This window comes from Dendrobium catenatum, unplaced genomic scaffold (genome assembly GCF_001605985.2).
Source record: "Dendrobium catenatum unplaced genomic scaffold, ASM160598v2 fragScaff_scaffold_1720, whole genome shotgun sequence".
Lineage (NCBI taxonomy): Eukaryota > Viridiplantae > Streptophyta > Magnoliopsida > Asparagales > Orchidaceae > Dendrobium > Dendrobium catenatum.
Genome location: NW_021320182.1, coordinates 122,927 through 135,816, shown reverse-complemented (window position 1 = coordinate 135,816; position 12,890 = coordinate 122,927). Strand labels below are relative to the sequence as shown.

Genomic DNA, 12,890 nt, shown 5'->3' with positions numbered 1-12,890 from the left:
AGGAGCGACAGCGTGCGCAGCAACGGGGGGTGCGCGGGCAGGCGGGGCAGCTTCGCGGGCAGCGGGGCAGTGCGGGCAAATTCAATTTAAACGGGTTTACGGGTTGACCCGGCAACCCGCCGGGTCAACCCGAACCCGACCCTTTTTGAAATCGGGTCGGGTCCAACTTGAATTTTTCGGGTCGAGACCGGGTCGGGTTTTCGTGTCGTGTCAAATATTGACACCCCTATCACTCACATTGATTAATTACCTTATTGTTGCTTTCGAAGTAATTGATCTATATCTTCAATGTTGTCATTTGTAATTATAAGGATCCATTGCACAATCAATTTACGCATTATAAATAGGATGATAAAGATGTGTTTGAATATTTTGTAATGTTTGAAGGTATTGTAACTAAATAGTATTGAAGGTATTGTAACTAAATAGTATTTGATTATAAATAACTATATTACCATTATATATTTCATTAAAGAACTTACGAGACATTGTGGGAGAGAAAATAACATGATGGAACGGTTTTCTCACTACTTCCTAAATCAGCTTTTTAATAAATAAAAAAATTAATTTTTTGTACTAAAAAGCTGCATTAAGAAGCAGTAAGAAAGTTGTCTCAAACGAAGCCCTACAAAGGTTGATTTTAATGGGTACATATGGGCTAGCAACAATTATATTTAAACTTACTAGGCATAGCTCTAAGACTTCGTTCGGCTAAACTTTATTATTGATTTCTAAAGCAACTTTTTAGTATCAGAATTTCTAGTTTAAAAAATTTTTATACAAATTTATGATGAATTTTGAAGAATTTAATTTGTTAAATAGAACTAAAAAATGTTTTTGCCATCCCCTTAAATGTACTAATTTATTTTTCACTCATAAAATACTGATAAATAAAATCATTTAATTATGTTTAAAATATATGCTATAAGCTTTATTTTGAGGAGCAGTTGAGTAATGCACTCATAAAGTACTGTCCTAATAATAACTTAGCCATTGTTGAAGCCTTTCAATATTGGAAATACTATCTCATATTTTAAGAAGCTCATCAGTTTAAGACATTAAAATAAAGACTCATCAGTTTAACACAGACTCAAAAAAACTAAGATTTTGTTTTGAACAATTTTTTTAGTGCTTTTAAAACAACTTTTTAGTACAAAAATAAAATTTTTGTATTAAAAAAATTACTTTAAGAAGCAGTAAGAAAACCATGACTTCGTTTGGAATATTTTCTTAAAGCTATTTCTTAGAATAAAATTTTCTTAGAACAACGAAAAAATATTGGTCAAAAGTTATCCCAAATAAAATCTGGGACAAATATCTTACTTTACTTTTCAAACCTCAACCATAATATCTATTTAGCCACTATTTTCTCGTTCCTTTAAGAAAAACATTAAATACGAATTTTCTTTTTACAACCGTTCAAAAACAATTTCTACAGCATCTTTACAAGACAGTAAAAAAGCCGCCCAAGCGAAGCCTAAATGACTTGGACTATAACCAAAAACATAATTTTAGAAAATGATTATCATTTTTTTTTCTTGAAAAAAAAAAAGAACCATACATTAATGGTGAATAGAGATAAGGTTTGTGAGAATATTCTTTTTCTTTTTAATGGTTTAGCTCAAATTAAGACAGCAAAGGCTGTCATTTGTTCTGTATCTGATGAAAAAAAAATAAAATAAAATAATTGAGAAGGACTGATCAACACGTGAAGAAAGTTGAAAGCTATCAACAAATGGGACGTAAAACAAATAACTTAACATATAACATGCACGATAGTGATGAGCTTAAATAATAAAGTAATAGAAGATTTGTCACATCCTTTGATGGTGCTAAGTTTGCTCATCAGCTTTGGTAAGAGAACCCACCTAATCTCCTTCAACCAATTTTTTATCACAATTATTCAGTACTGAAAGCTTGTTGGACTTTGGAAGCAACAAACTAATGGCTTAAATAAACTAATTTATGATTCAAATCTTCCATAATGTTCAAATTATAATATTCATTACATATATTTTGTTAGGAGGGTAATGTTAAAAGTAAAAGTAGCGGTGTCAAAGAGGAGAAATTATTACGGAGTCCGGACGCCGTTCGGACTTCAATAGGAAAGGGCCATGTGGCCGTGTTTTATTGGAGTCCGGACGTAGCTGGCCTTTCATTGGAGTCTGGACTACGCACATAATAATTTCTCATTAAAAAGGGGGTTGAAGTTGGGTTTAGGTTTGGCTTGAAATTGACCTAACTTAAATCCGTCAAGTTCGAACCTGACTCGTTTAGTAACCGGGTCAAAAAGTTGAACTCAATGCCAACCTGATGATATCCTAAATGACCCAAACTTGATATGATAATATGTTTTGATTATAAAAAAGTTTTGTAACTCGTAAACTATAGAGTTTTAGTTATTTGATAAAAAATAAGGGCATCATAGCGATAAGTAAAATGCTTTAGGAAAAAAAAATAAACAAGTTCCTTTCGAGTTAAAATTAAGTTTGTAGGTCAATCTAAACCTGGATTTTTTAGGTCGGGTTTGAGTCAAATTGTCAGGTTAGGTCATTTTTTAACAGCACGACCTACCTAAAAGTTACGAAAGTACGTATTAGTGACAGATTTATATGATTCTCTTGCATAAGGTTTTGTTTGACATGATTTTGTCAATGGTGTACTAATTTTAATATGTTGTATGTAGTAGAATGAATCATTACCCTATCATCACCACAAGAAAAAAATATGTTAGCAAAAGAGAATTAAAAAAAAAAAAAAGATCCTTATCTGCGATTTAGGGGAAATAATTAAAAACAATTTTGTTGATGTGATATTTGAAAACAAAAATTAACAAATGTAAATAACAAAAGTAACATAAATCTTTTGTTAGCTCCTAATGCAAAAAAGAAATATTAGAAATATGCCAAAACATACAAGTTTGACAATAACTAGTATTTTAAGTGATGTTTTTTTTTATATTTTTTTAAAAATTGATCATTGTTTTTAATTTATTTTAACTTTTTCTTATTAATTACTTTTTTAAATTTTTTTTAGAAGAAGGCAGCCTATTTGATCTAAAAAATTTTGGCTTTATGAAAGATACAAATCATTCTACAAGATAAAATGAAGCAAATTTTAGGTTCAATAAATGTATATAGGCCATTAGTTAGGCTTCATTTGAGACAGTTTTATTATTGTTCTTATAAAAAATTTTAACTAAAATTTTTGGTACTAAAAAGTTGTTTTAAAAAGTAGTAAGAAAATTGTCTAAAGCAAAGCCTTAGTATAAAGTGCATGCATTAAATGAGTATTTTTTAAGCACATGTACACTACAATAGATTTGTGCTACAATCAAGCATGATTTGAAGATGTATAAATATTATTTAAAATTTCATTACATTTTTATTCATGTCTATTATTGAAGCTAAGGTCTTTATCTCCCTTTTGATATTGTATCACTCTTTTTGAAAAAGTGATTACTGATGGCTTGATTAATAGCCTTATTTCTTTTGATAATATCATTTTGCCTAATTTTGATCTCATTTGATTCTAACACAAAGTAATAAGTGGTCATATCAAATGTGTTGGCAAGAATCAAATGATTCATATGATTATGTCACTAATTAGAGATAGATTCTTAAGGTATGAGAGAGTTTGGATTTAGTCCACATCAGATAAATGAAAAACAAGTTGGTGTAGAAATATCTAGTGGTTGGCCCTCATCTATAAGCTTAAGGGTCATTTGACTAAAGTAGCATTGGTGGGGTAGCACGTTGATGGTTGTCGTGGTACTGATTGCTAGTAGCATTGGTGGGGTAGCACGTTGATGGGGTTGGCAGTGTGGTGGTGAATGATGATGGCAACGACGATTGATGATGGTGGTGATGCCAATGGTGTTGATGGCTATCGGTGGTGATGAGGGTTTGACCAAGTGATTATCATTTTAAAAGTTATTTTAAGTATCCTTAAAAATAATTTAATTGATTTAAAATAGTTTAAAATACAAATATGTTGCGCCCTGGAACATTCACGGTGATAGAAATAAGATTTAGCACACAAACAAATAGAGAGTGGTGCGAGAGTTACAAGTGACACCAAGATTTTTTATGTGGAGAACCCTGAAAAGGGAAAAAAACATGAGATATAGGCATAGTTAAAATGATTCTACTAGTGTTCATTGTTGATTACAAATGAGAACCTTCCTTAAGGAGAAGACCTTGGCTCGATGTAGCAAATATACACCATATAGAGTGTGTTACATGGTGAAAGTTGGAAGAATCTAGTGATATGAGAGTTGTTCTCAAGAGAGCGTTAAACTGTTCATTCTGTTGTTAGGACCGTAGTCAGGCGACGGTGGTCAGAGCGAACATAATTGATGGGAGGTGGAGGTCGGAGGGATCTTAATCAAAAGGCAACGGTGGTCGAACGGGCCATAGTCAGTGGGAAACGGTGGTCAGAATGATTGTAGTCAACAGCAATGGAGGTTGAAGGGACTGAAGTTAGTAGGCGATGATGGTCAGGGGGGACTGTACTCGGCAGGGCGATGGAGGTTCGGCGGTGATCGACGAACGGGTGGTGGTCCAACGATAGTTTGTGGTTGTGCATATGTCCTGTGGTGGTCAGCGATCGACAAATGGTGGAGGTCCAATGGCAGTAGGCGGACAGGCAGAGGTTTGGCAATAGTCTATAGATGGAAGTTTGCTAGTGATGGCGCCTGTGTAGAACTCTAGGATCCTTGAAGTCTCAGAAGTCTCTTCAATCTCTAGCCCAAGCCTCCTCTCATGAAGAGAGCGTGAGACTATTTATAAATTTTTGTGAGTGTCAGGCTTTGTAAATATGAAGAAGATCCAGGATAGGTTTGGAGTGCTTTATCAGACACCCCATATTGATTCCCATGATCATAGAACATTCATTCATTATGTAATCGCCTTAATGATGTTAGAACTAAGCGTTCTTGGGTTTGTTGGATCCGTCTCGTCGAGCCGCTCGATTCGATAATAAGCATGCTATATCTGAATATCATTTGGTCATCCAATCTATGCTTTGAACCTTCCAAATGTACTTCAGTCCCTTGATTTGAATCAATTTTAGCTCGGATTGGACTGATTTTGGTGTCGTTGGGTTCGTCTCCTTGAGATATTCAATTTGACTATAAGTTTATTAAAATTGGAGCTTGGATGGTCCCAAATTTATTTTGAAAAATTATCAATTTGAATACGCCTCGAGATTCATCACTAAATAAATTGATTTTTGGTGACATATCAAAATCAAATATATATTTTAAAATTTTAAAAATAAAATTAAAAATTGATCTCAAACAAGTTCTTATGGTTGTTGAGTTGCATATGATTTTGCTTCATCCTCCTTTAGTTTACACTCTCTCTACCAGGATAAAAAAGTGCAACCATATGGTTCTCCCACTTATAATAAGACTGAACTGAAATAGCACAAAACATACACTCAATTGCTTCTTAATGAAAACAACATTACTTTATATTCTTAGGGACAAGAGAAATTCCATATGGATAAGGCCTTACCATATAAAATGCCACCTTCATGCATGTTACTTGGTTCCACTAAATTCCAAACTTTGTACACTTAAAAACCTCATTTGTGTCCTTCAAACTTACCCTTCAACTCTAAAAAATAGGCTAATTTTCTATCATTTTATTTCATAGCCAAAGGATCAAAGGTGGCTACTTGGCTTTCTTGATCATTATCACTCATCATCATTTTATTTCATATGATCATTGATCATTATAATATGCATATTTCTAACAACTATATAGTTATTAATGATGCTTATGTAAAGATCTTTGCTTGCTTGCTAAGCTTTCAATCATTAAGGGAAGCTCATTACCTTGACTACCGACATATGTACAAGAATATATAGTCATTTATTTTATCGTGCACATACGTATTTTACTATTCATGACATAGTCATTATAAATTTTCTTATGTGTAACTTGAGTTAGACATTGGCCTAGCAGTTTATATCCAAGTTCTCGATCATGAGGTCATGAATTTGATTGAAACTCCTTAAACTACGGCTTCGTTTGGGACAACTTTCTTAGTATTTTCTAAAGCAGTTTTTTAGTGCTTTTTTTTTACTTGTATTTTTTTAACAATAAAGCTTCTTTAGAAAGCAGTAAGAAAGTTGTCCCAAACAGGGCTACATCTCATTTCGTAGAAAAGTATCAAACATTTATTTCTTATGCATAACTTAATACAAAACATAAAATCATGTGAAAAAAAAAATATCATGAGCATAAGCACATGTAGTATAACCTTATATATTATCTATTGCATGATAACATGTGCATCATTTGAAGACATTAAATTATTTATGATGCTTTGCATTCAATTAAAATCTTAAATAAGGTACCATATAAATCATGAAAATGAATAAATTACACTCTACATAATATGTAGAATTTATATGATGAATTATGTCATAAAAATAATATAAAATTCATGTCTTTTTTTCATTAATCATATATAGTTACATGAAAAATATATTGAGACATAAGAAATCATATTAGAATTTCATCATGGGCAGCAAGATTAATTTTTTATCATAAGATTTATACAAATGAATATATGGACTCTTTGTAGAACCACACTGTAAGCAAAATGTACATTAAAAGCACAAGAAGCGCTAAGAAAATTGACCTTCAAGTTCTGCCAAAGGCTCCCTAAGCTATCTTCCCTTCTTCTTCTTCCATATTCCTCCAACACTTCTCTTTCTTTTCCGTCACTCAATGTGATATAAAATGAGGATAGCCATAGTAATATAAAAAACTTTTAAATGGAATAAGAAGCAAAATTGAACTTCTTCTTCACCTTCATATTTCATATGGTGGTGATATCAAATGTCTATGTTATATGTAAGGTTTGGCTAATTCATTGTGAAATAGTTTTAAGGCTTTGTTTGAGAAGACTTTTTTGCTGCTTCTTAAAAAGCTTTTTAGTACAAAAATGTGTACTTAAAAATTGCTATAAGAAGTAGTAAAAAAGCAGTCTCAAACAAAGCCTAAGTGTAAAATATGCATAATTTAATGACACAATGTCTTTTACCATATGTTACAAGATGAAGGAATAAGAAATCAATTTATATTTTTCTAATTTATGCTTAGTGTTATTGTCATGTGTCCTTAATTTGAAAGAGGGTAGAGACTATAGTGCGTGGTGAAATAGTGAAGTGGAAGGATGTGATTTGGAGATATAAATTTCAAAAGAAATGCCACTAGTAATGCTGAAGGATGAATTCTACTAGTCTTTTCGCCAACGATCATGATATTGACGTTCTCACAAAACATTCGTTTAAAACATAGAGCACTTAAAATTTTTGGATATTGCCTTCTCTGAAAGTACGATCATGATATATATACTTACACTTATCATTTTTCTTTAAGGCTCAACATATGAAATTGAGATATCAGCATGGAGTGAGCTACCCATGCCTCCATAATTAGAAGCCCAATTTCATTTATTATGCTCTCTTTTAAGGCATAATTCATATCCCCTCTCCAATTCATATAATTATCTGCCTATACTTACCAATATTGCTTAGCATATCCAACAATTGAACTAAACTCCATTATTAAAATTCTCTTTTAACCTCTCAATATGTTGAAGTAACTATAGTTAAAATATCTCTATCAAAAAAAATTCTTTTGAAGTAATAATAATTTTAATCTATTTCAAATCCATGAAATTACATATCCTAAATTTACAATGAAATCTTCTTCCACAAAATATAAAATAATAGATTACTAATAGGTTATATATTATAAAATTTAAAGATAACAAAGATTAAATGCTCATGACTAATTACAATACTTTGATATAATTTTCTTCACAAATCATTATCTAACATTTTTTCTCTATATAATATTTGAATATATATTATCACAAAAAATATATAAAACTATTTATAGACATTTTATCACAAAATTCAATGCTAACCAACTTGGCCTAAATTCAATGCTAACAAGGTCCCCCTCTTTGTCATCTTCCAAGTACTTGGCCTAATCCCCCGTTCTCTTTGTCTTATCCCTAGGCATGATAAATGAGCATTATTACTCTCCCTTAATTTAAGGCATAAGAAAGTAAGAAACATGATTGAGCTCAACAAATCGATCAAAATGAATATATTTATACATAAAAGAATTTTGATTGTTCATCGGCCATTTATTAAGAGCTCAATCTTATTTTTTGTAAATTTTTCTCCAGAGCTAAGCTGTCAATCCATCAAACACTTAAGATGCGAGGGCCAGAATTCAGAAATAAAGAAAAAAAAAACTGTTATGTTCCTTTCTTCCTCTCTGCTCTCTCTCTCTGGTTGCAGCGACCAACCAAGGTTCTAAATTTCTCAAAGATTGAGCCGAGAAATGTTGAAAGACGGGAAATTGTAACAAGTAATAGCAGTATAATTAATCTGCGCAACAGATCGGATCTCACGATTAATCAGATAGGACTTGGTCCAACCAATTCGATCGTGAAATCTAAAAGCGAGAGTGAAAATCAACAATCACATATATTCATATCTGACTAACATTAATATTACATCTCACAAGAAGTGATCAAAATCAACAACACTTAGCTATGATCAGATCGGTATAAATCAGACAGATGACAAAGAGGAACTGGTTTCCCTCTCTTCATGACAAATATTTCCCCTTCTTCTTCTAACGCACTGCAGATCTCTCGGGCGAAAGAGCCGCTCGATCTCATCGGCCTCCACCTTGAAGAACTCCAGCTCCGATAGCTTCCTCTTGCATCCAACGCCGCGCTTTATCTTCACTGGCGGAGGCGGGCAGGTCGTCGGAGTTGAATTCAGTCTGCTCTCCTCCGTTGTCGGCGTGCGGAATCGATCGTCGTCTTCGCCCGCGGCGAGGGCTTCGTTTTTCGCCGCTTTGGAAGGAAGCGGCGAGCGGCTGTGGTAGTCGGCCGGAGGGGGGAGCAGCTCCAGCGATAACCGCCTGGGCTCCGGCGAAGCCGACATGGCCATGAGCTTCGATGGGAAAGAAGCAGGCTTGCTTGAGAAGGTAGCAAGTGTGGAAAATATGTTCACGGATTCTGAAAGTATTTCCTTTATCAAATACTTGTGCTTTCTTCCAGGATGATTTCATACTTTCCACCTTTTTTTCCATAAAGGGCCGGCCTTGCTGATCGGACGGTGGGGATGAGGAGAGAGAATATTGTAGTAGGGCGGAGAATCGTAGCGGTTTCGGGTGACCCGAAACGGGGAGGGGGGTGGGGACCACGGGCGGCATTGGATGCCGTTTGGTGTGATAAATACACATGCGGCGGAAACCGAATTCGTCCGGCCGTATGAGAAAAAATAAAAATAAAAAAAAATCGGCGGCATAAAATAAGGGAAAGGGGGGATGCAGAGGTTCGAAGAACCTTTGCACGTGGGATGTGCTGCCAAAAGGATCGGCGTGGATTTCAGCACCGGCTGTGTACTTAAGACTATCCGGTGTGTCTCACCGCCGTCAATGTTCTATGGCTATTTTATACATGAAGGTATGGGCTATGATTTGGTTTGTGTCAAATTGAATGGGTGCTTGGTCACATCAAAATTATCTGGAATTTAATATGTTTGGGGCTTGGATTGATTAAATTGACCATAGCCAATTTAACATATTTGCATTCTTATATAGATAATGATAGACATGCATATCTGATGGGAGGTGACGATAACACCAGCTATTACTGTGATGGATGGTTGAAGATCATTCGGAGCTGATTGAGATATTGTATGGTTTCTTGCTTTTTTTTTGTTACTACTGACATATTTTCTTGTAGTGAAGGGTCGAGCCAAATTCAAGGAAAAACCGACAATTACTTATAAGTGTATCCCCTTGGAAATTAAGGCTGGTTCCGCTCCTGGCCAACACCCAAATAAGAGTTTCTTAATCCTGTGTTATCAAAAAAAATCCCTTCATGAGATTGATATTAAGTTAAGTGTGGCTGAGAGGAGGATGTTTAGGTGGATGAGTGAATTTACTCTCAGAGTCAAGAAAAGAAATGAGCTTATTTGTGAAAAGGTTGGAGTAGCTCCAATGACATATAAGATTAAAGAGAGTCGCCTTAGATAGTTTGGTCATGTAAAACGGCATGCGGCCTTCCGATGACCATGTTAGACCCTATTAGGAGAGTATATCCCATGTTAAAATAGGTAAAGGTAGACCTAAAAATACTTGGTTAGAAAATATTAGAAATGACATTTCTTTATTAGATTTAAATGAGAATTTGACTCTTAACAAGACACAATGGAGAAACATGATTCATGTAGCCGACTTCATGTAGTGGGATAAAGGCTTGATGTTATTGTTGTTTTTGTAGGCTTGATTATGTGATGCTTTTATTTATTTAAGGTTCTTGATTTCTCTTTTCTTGCTCTTTAAAAAATTTCTCTTTTTCTTGCAATATCGTACTTATTTTAGTTGGCTAATGGATTTTTCAATTGCACTTTATACGTATGATATTGGAACTGATTTCTTTCTTCCTCCCTATTGATCTATTAGATTTTTTTTTTCAGCTTGATAGAGCTTTGATTGTTATTTTTTTTATCCAATTTTGTTATATAGGTTTTCCTTTTGATGTTTTGACCATGCTATTTACATCAATTATATTATATGTAGCTCTTGCCTCTTTTGCAATAGTTTATCTTTGACATTAAATTGTTAGGATCTCACATTTTATTAACTTAGTTGAGAAACAACCTATATATGTATATATATATGAACTCATTAACTTTATTTGAGTTTCATGAGGGCTTTGAATTAGAAATTAAAATTAATGTCTAATAAATTAATTAATCTTTTTGAATAACAAATCTAATAAATTTCACTACTCCATAAAAACATATTTTTAGCAACCAAATGGGATTTAAAATTATTTTTTACTATTTTATCTCTATTAATTAGTATTCTCCCAAATATTCTCTCATAATTCAAAACACATCCTTCTAATTATCACACATCAATATTCTTTTCTATAGTAATCGATATCAATATTAGTGTTTTTTTTTTCCAACACCACATTGCTATAGTTTTTTTAGCATAATTACATTTTTATAAAATTTATCTCTAGTTGTTGATGTCATTATATTAACTTTAGGTTTTTTTTTCTATTTTAACCACACAAATATAATTATTATATTTTGTTTTATGTAAAACTTGAATTTATTATAATATTTAAATAGGTGGTGTCAAAACATGTCAATGGGTCGAGTACATATCAGACATGAAATTGAAATGACCCAAATATATCCAACTCATTAATAAATAGGTCAACCAATGTGGACCTAAGCCCAACCCACAAGCAACCCTAATGTCATGCCAAAATTATTATTTATATGCAAATCGTATAAAATGTTTGACCAGAATAATCATTATTATAATATACAAAAATTTATATGATAAACTTCCTAAAATTAAAGATATGCAATAAAAATCAATTTGGGAAAAATCAAACGGTAGAAGTCAAAATCTTTGAAAACAAGAGTATGTAAGAACTCATCTACAACGATCTACAAAAATTTCATAGAAGCTGCAAAATAAAGTGGGGGCCAAAAGCTTCCTTCCTCTCTCCCATCTTTCCTTCCGTTCCTTTCCTTCTTCTCTTCCTTTATCGGCAAGCCAAACAAGAGAGAGATGATAATGGTTGAGTGGAGAGATGGTTTCTATTTAAAAATAGCTTTTAAGTGCCTACCGCAATGCTCCAAACTTGCATCGTAGCGTTGCATGTTCATTCCATTGTTATTGTAGAACATAAAGCATCGACGTTACCGTGTCGAATTCTGACACCCCAGCATTGCACCGCTACAGCTACTATATGGCTCAAAATCCTAACGTCATAGTTTAGAAAGATTTTTATTCAAATAAAATCATTTAAGAACTCTAAGTTATTACACCTAATCTTCTGAACCCTACCTGATAAATCATTTTGATTAAATTTTTGTATAACTTATCAACTATAGAATTTAAAATAGTTGATAAAAATAAGAACATCATACCAACAAGTAAAAAAAAAAAAAGAGAAACAAAATACTAAATAGACTATTTTTCGAGATAAAACGGAGTTCACATATTAGCTTGAATTTGACTCATTTAATATATACAAACATGTCAAAAAACCAAATCCGACCACCATAAAAGCTTAATTTTATTAATCATAAGATTCATATAAATTTTTATCAGCCTTCATTATTATAACATTTCATTTATTTTGAAAGAGGCATATTACACATACACCCTTATCTCAAATAAATATCAGATTCGGATGAACAGTTGAGCTTATCTGTAATCGAAATTCCTGTCACATAAAAGGAGAATCAAATTATATATTTCGGATAAGGTCCATAAAGGAATCTAAATTAAAAAATAAAATAAAATTTATCAAATCCAATATAAAGTCAGGTACGTACGAAAAAAAGAGGCGATTAAAGGCGAAGCAGAGAAAAAAAAAGGCGAAGCAGAGAAAGGAAGGTGATTGGATCCCATTTGCTGGTGAAATAAATTTTTTTATCAAATATTCTCTTCTAATTTTTATTAGATTAATAAAACAAAATAGTAAAAAAATTAAGATAAATAATAAATTTAAATATGTTTAAATCAAAATAAATAAATTTTATAATTAATTTATAAAAGAATTATATTAAAATTTTTAATTAAAAATTGATTCCAAGATATCTCTAAATTCTAATAAATTAATTAAAATTTATGTTCTACTAATTTTAAATCATATACATTTTTTATCAAAATACCGGATATGATTTTTTTTTTTCAATTTCATCTCAGCAAATAATTTTAAAGATATTTATTTTTTATAATATTTCATGTTATTATTTAAAAAAAAAAACTTGTTCTTTTTTTTTTTTTTTAAAATGGGGTATT

The 12,890-nt window shown here is 32.4% G+C and overlaps 2 protein-coding genes across 2 annotated transcripts in view; one reads left to right on the top strand and one right to left on the bottom strand.

The window, feature by feature from the left end:
• Window positions 1-8,608: 8,608 nt before the first annotated feature.
• Window positions 8,609-8,989, bottom strand: LOC110097913 (cyclin-dependent protein kinase inhibitor SMR1). The gene has a single exon (XM_020824563.1). It carries the CDS (start codon window positions 8,987-8,989, stop codon window positions 8,609-8,611), a length of 381 nt encoding a protein of 126 aa, XP_020680222.1.
• LOC110097912 (serine carboxypeptidase-like 51) overlaps window positions 8,988-12,890 on the top strand; it is a 15,697-nt gene continuing 11,794 nt past the window's right edge. Inside the window, exon 1 of the mRNA XM_020824562.2 lies at window positions 8,988-9,032. Within this exon, the coding sequence (XP_020680221.2) occupies window positions 8,988-9,032 (45 nt within the window). The remainder of the gene's footprint in view (window positions 9,033-12,890) is intronic.

What these genes read in the sequence shown, in the direction of transcription:
- LOC110097913 (XM_020824563.1), bottom strand. Translation starts at nt 8,989, where the DNA reads ATGTCGGCTTCGCCGGAGCCCAGGCGGTTATCGCTGGAGCTGCTCCCC.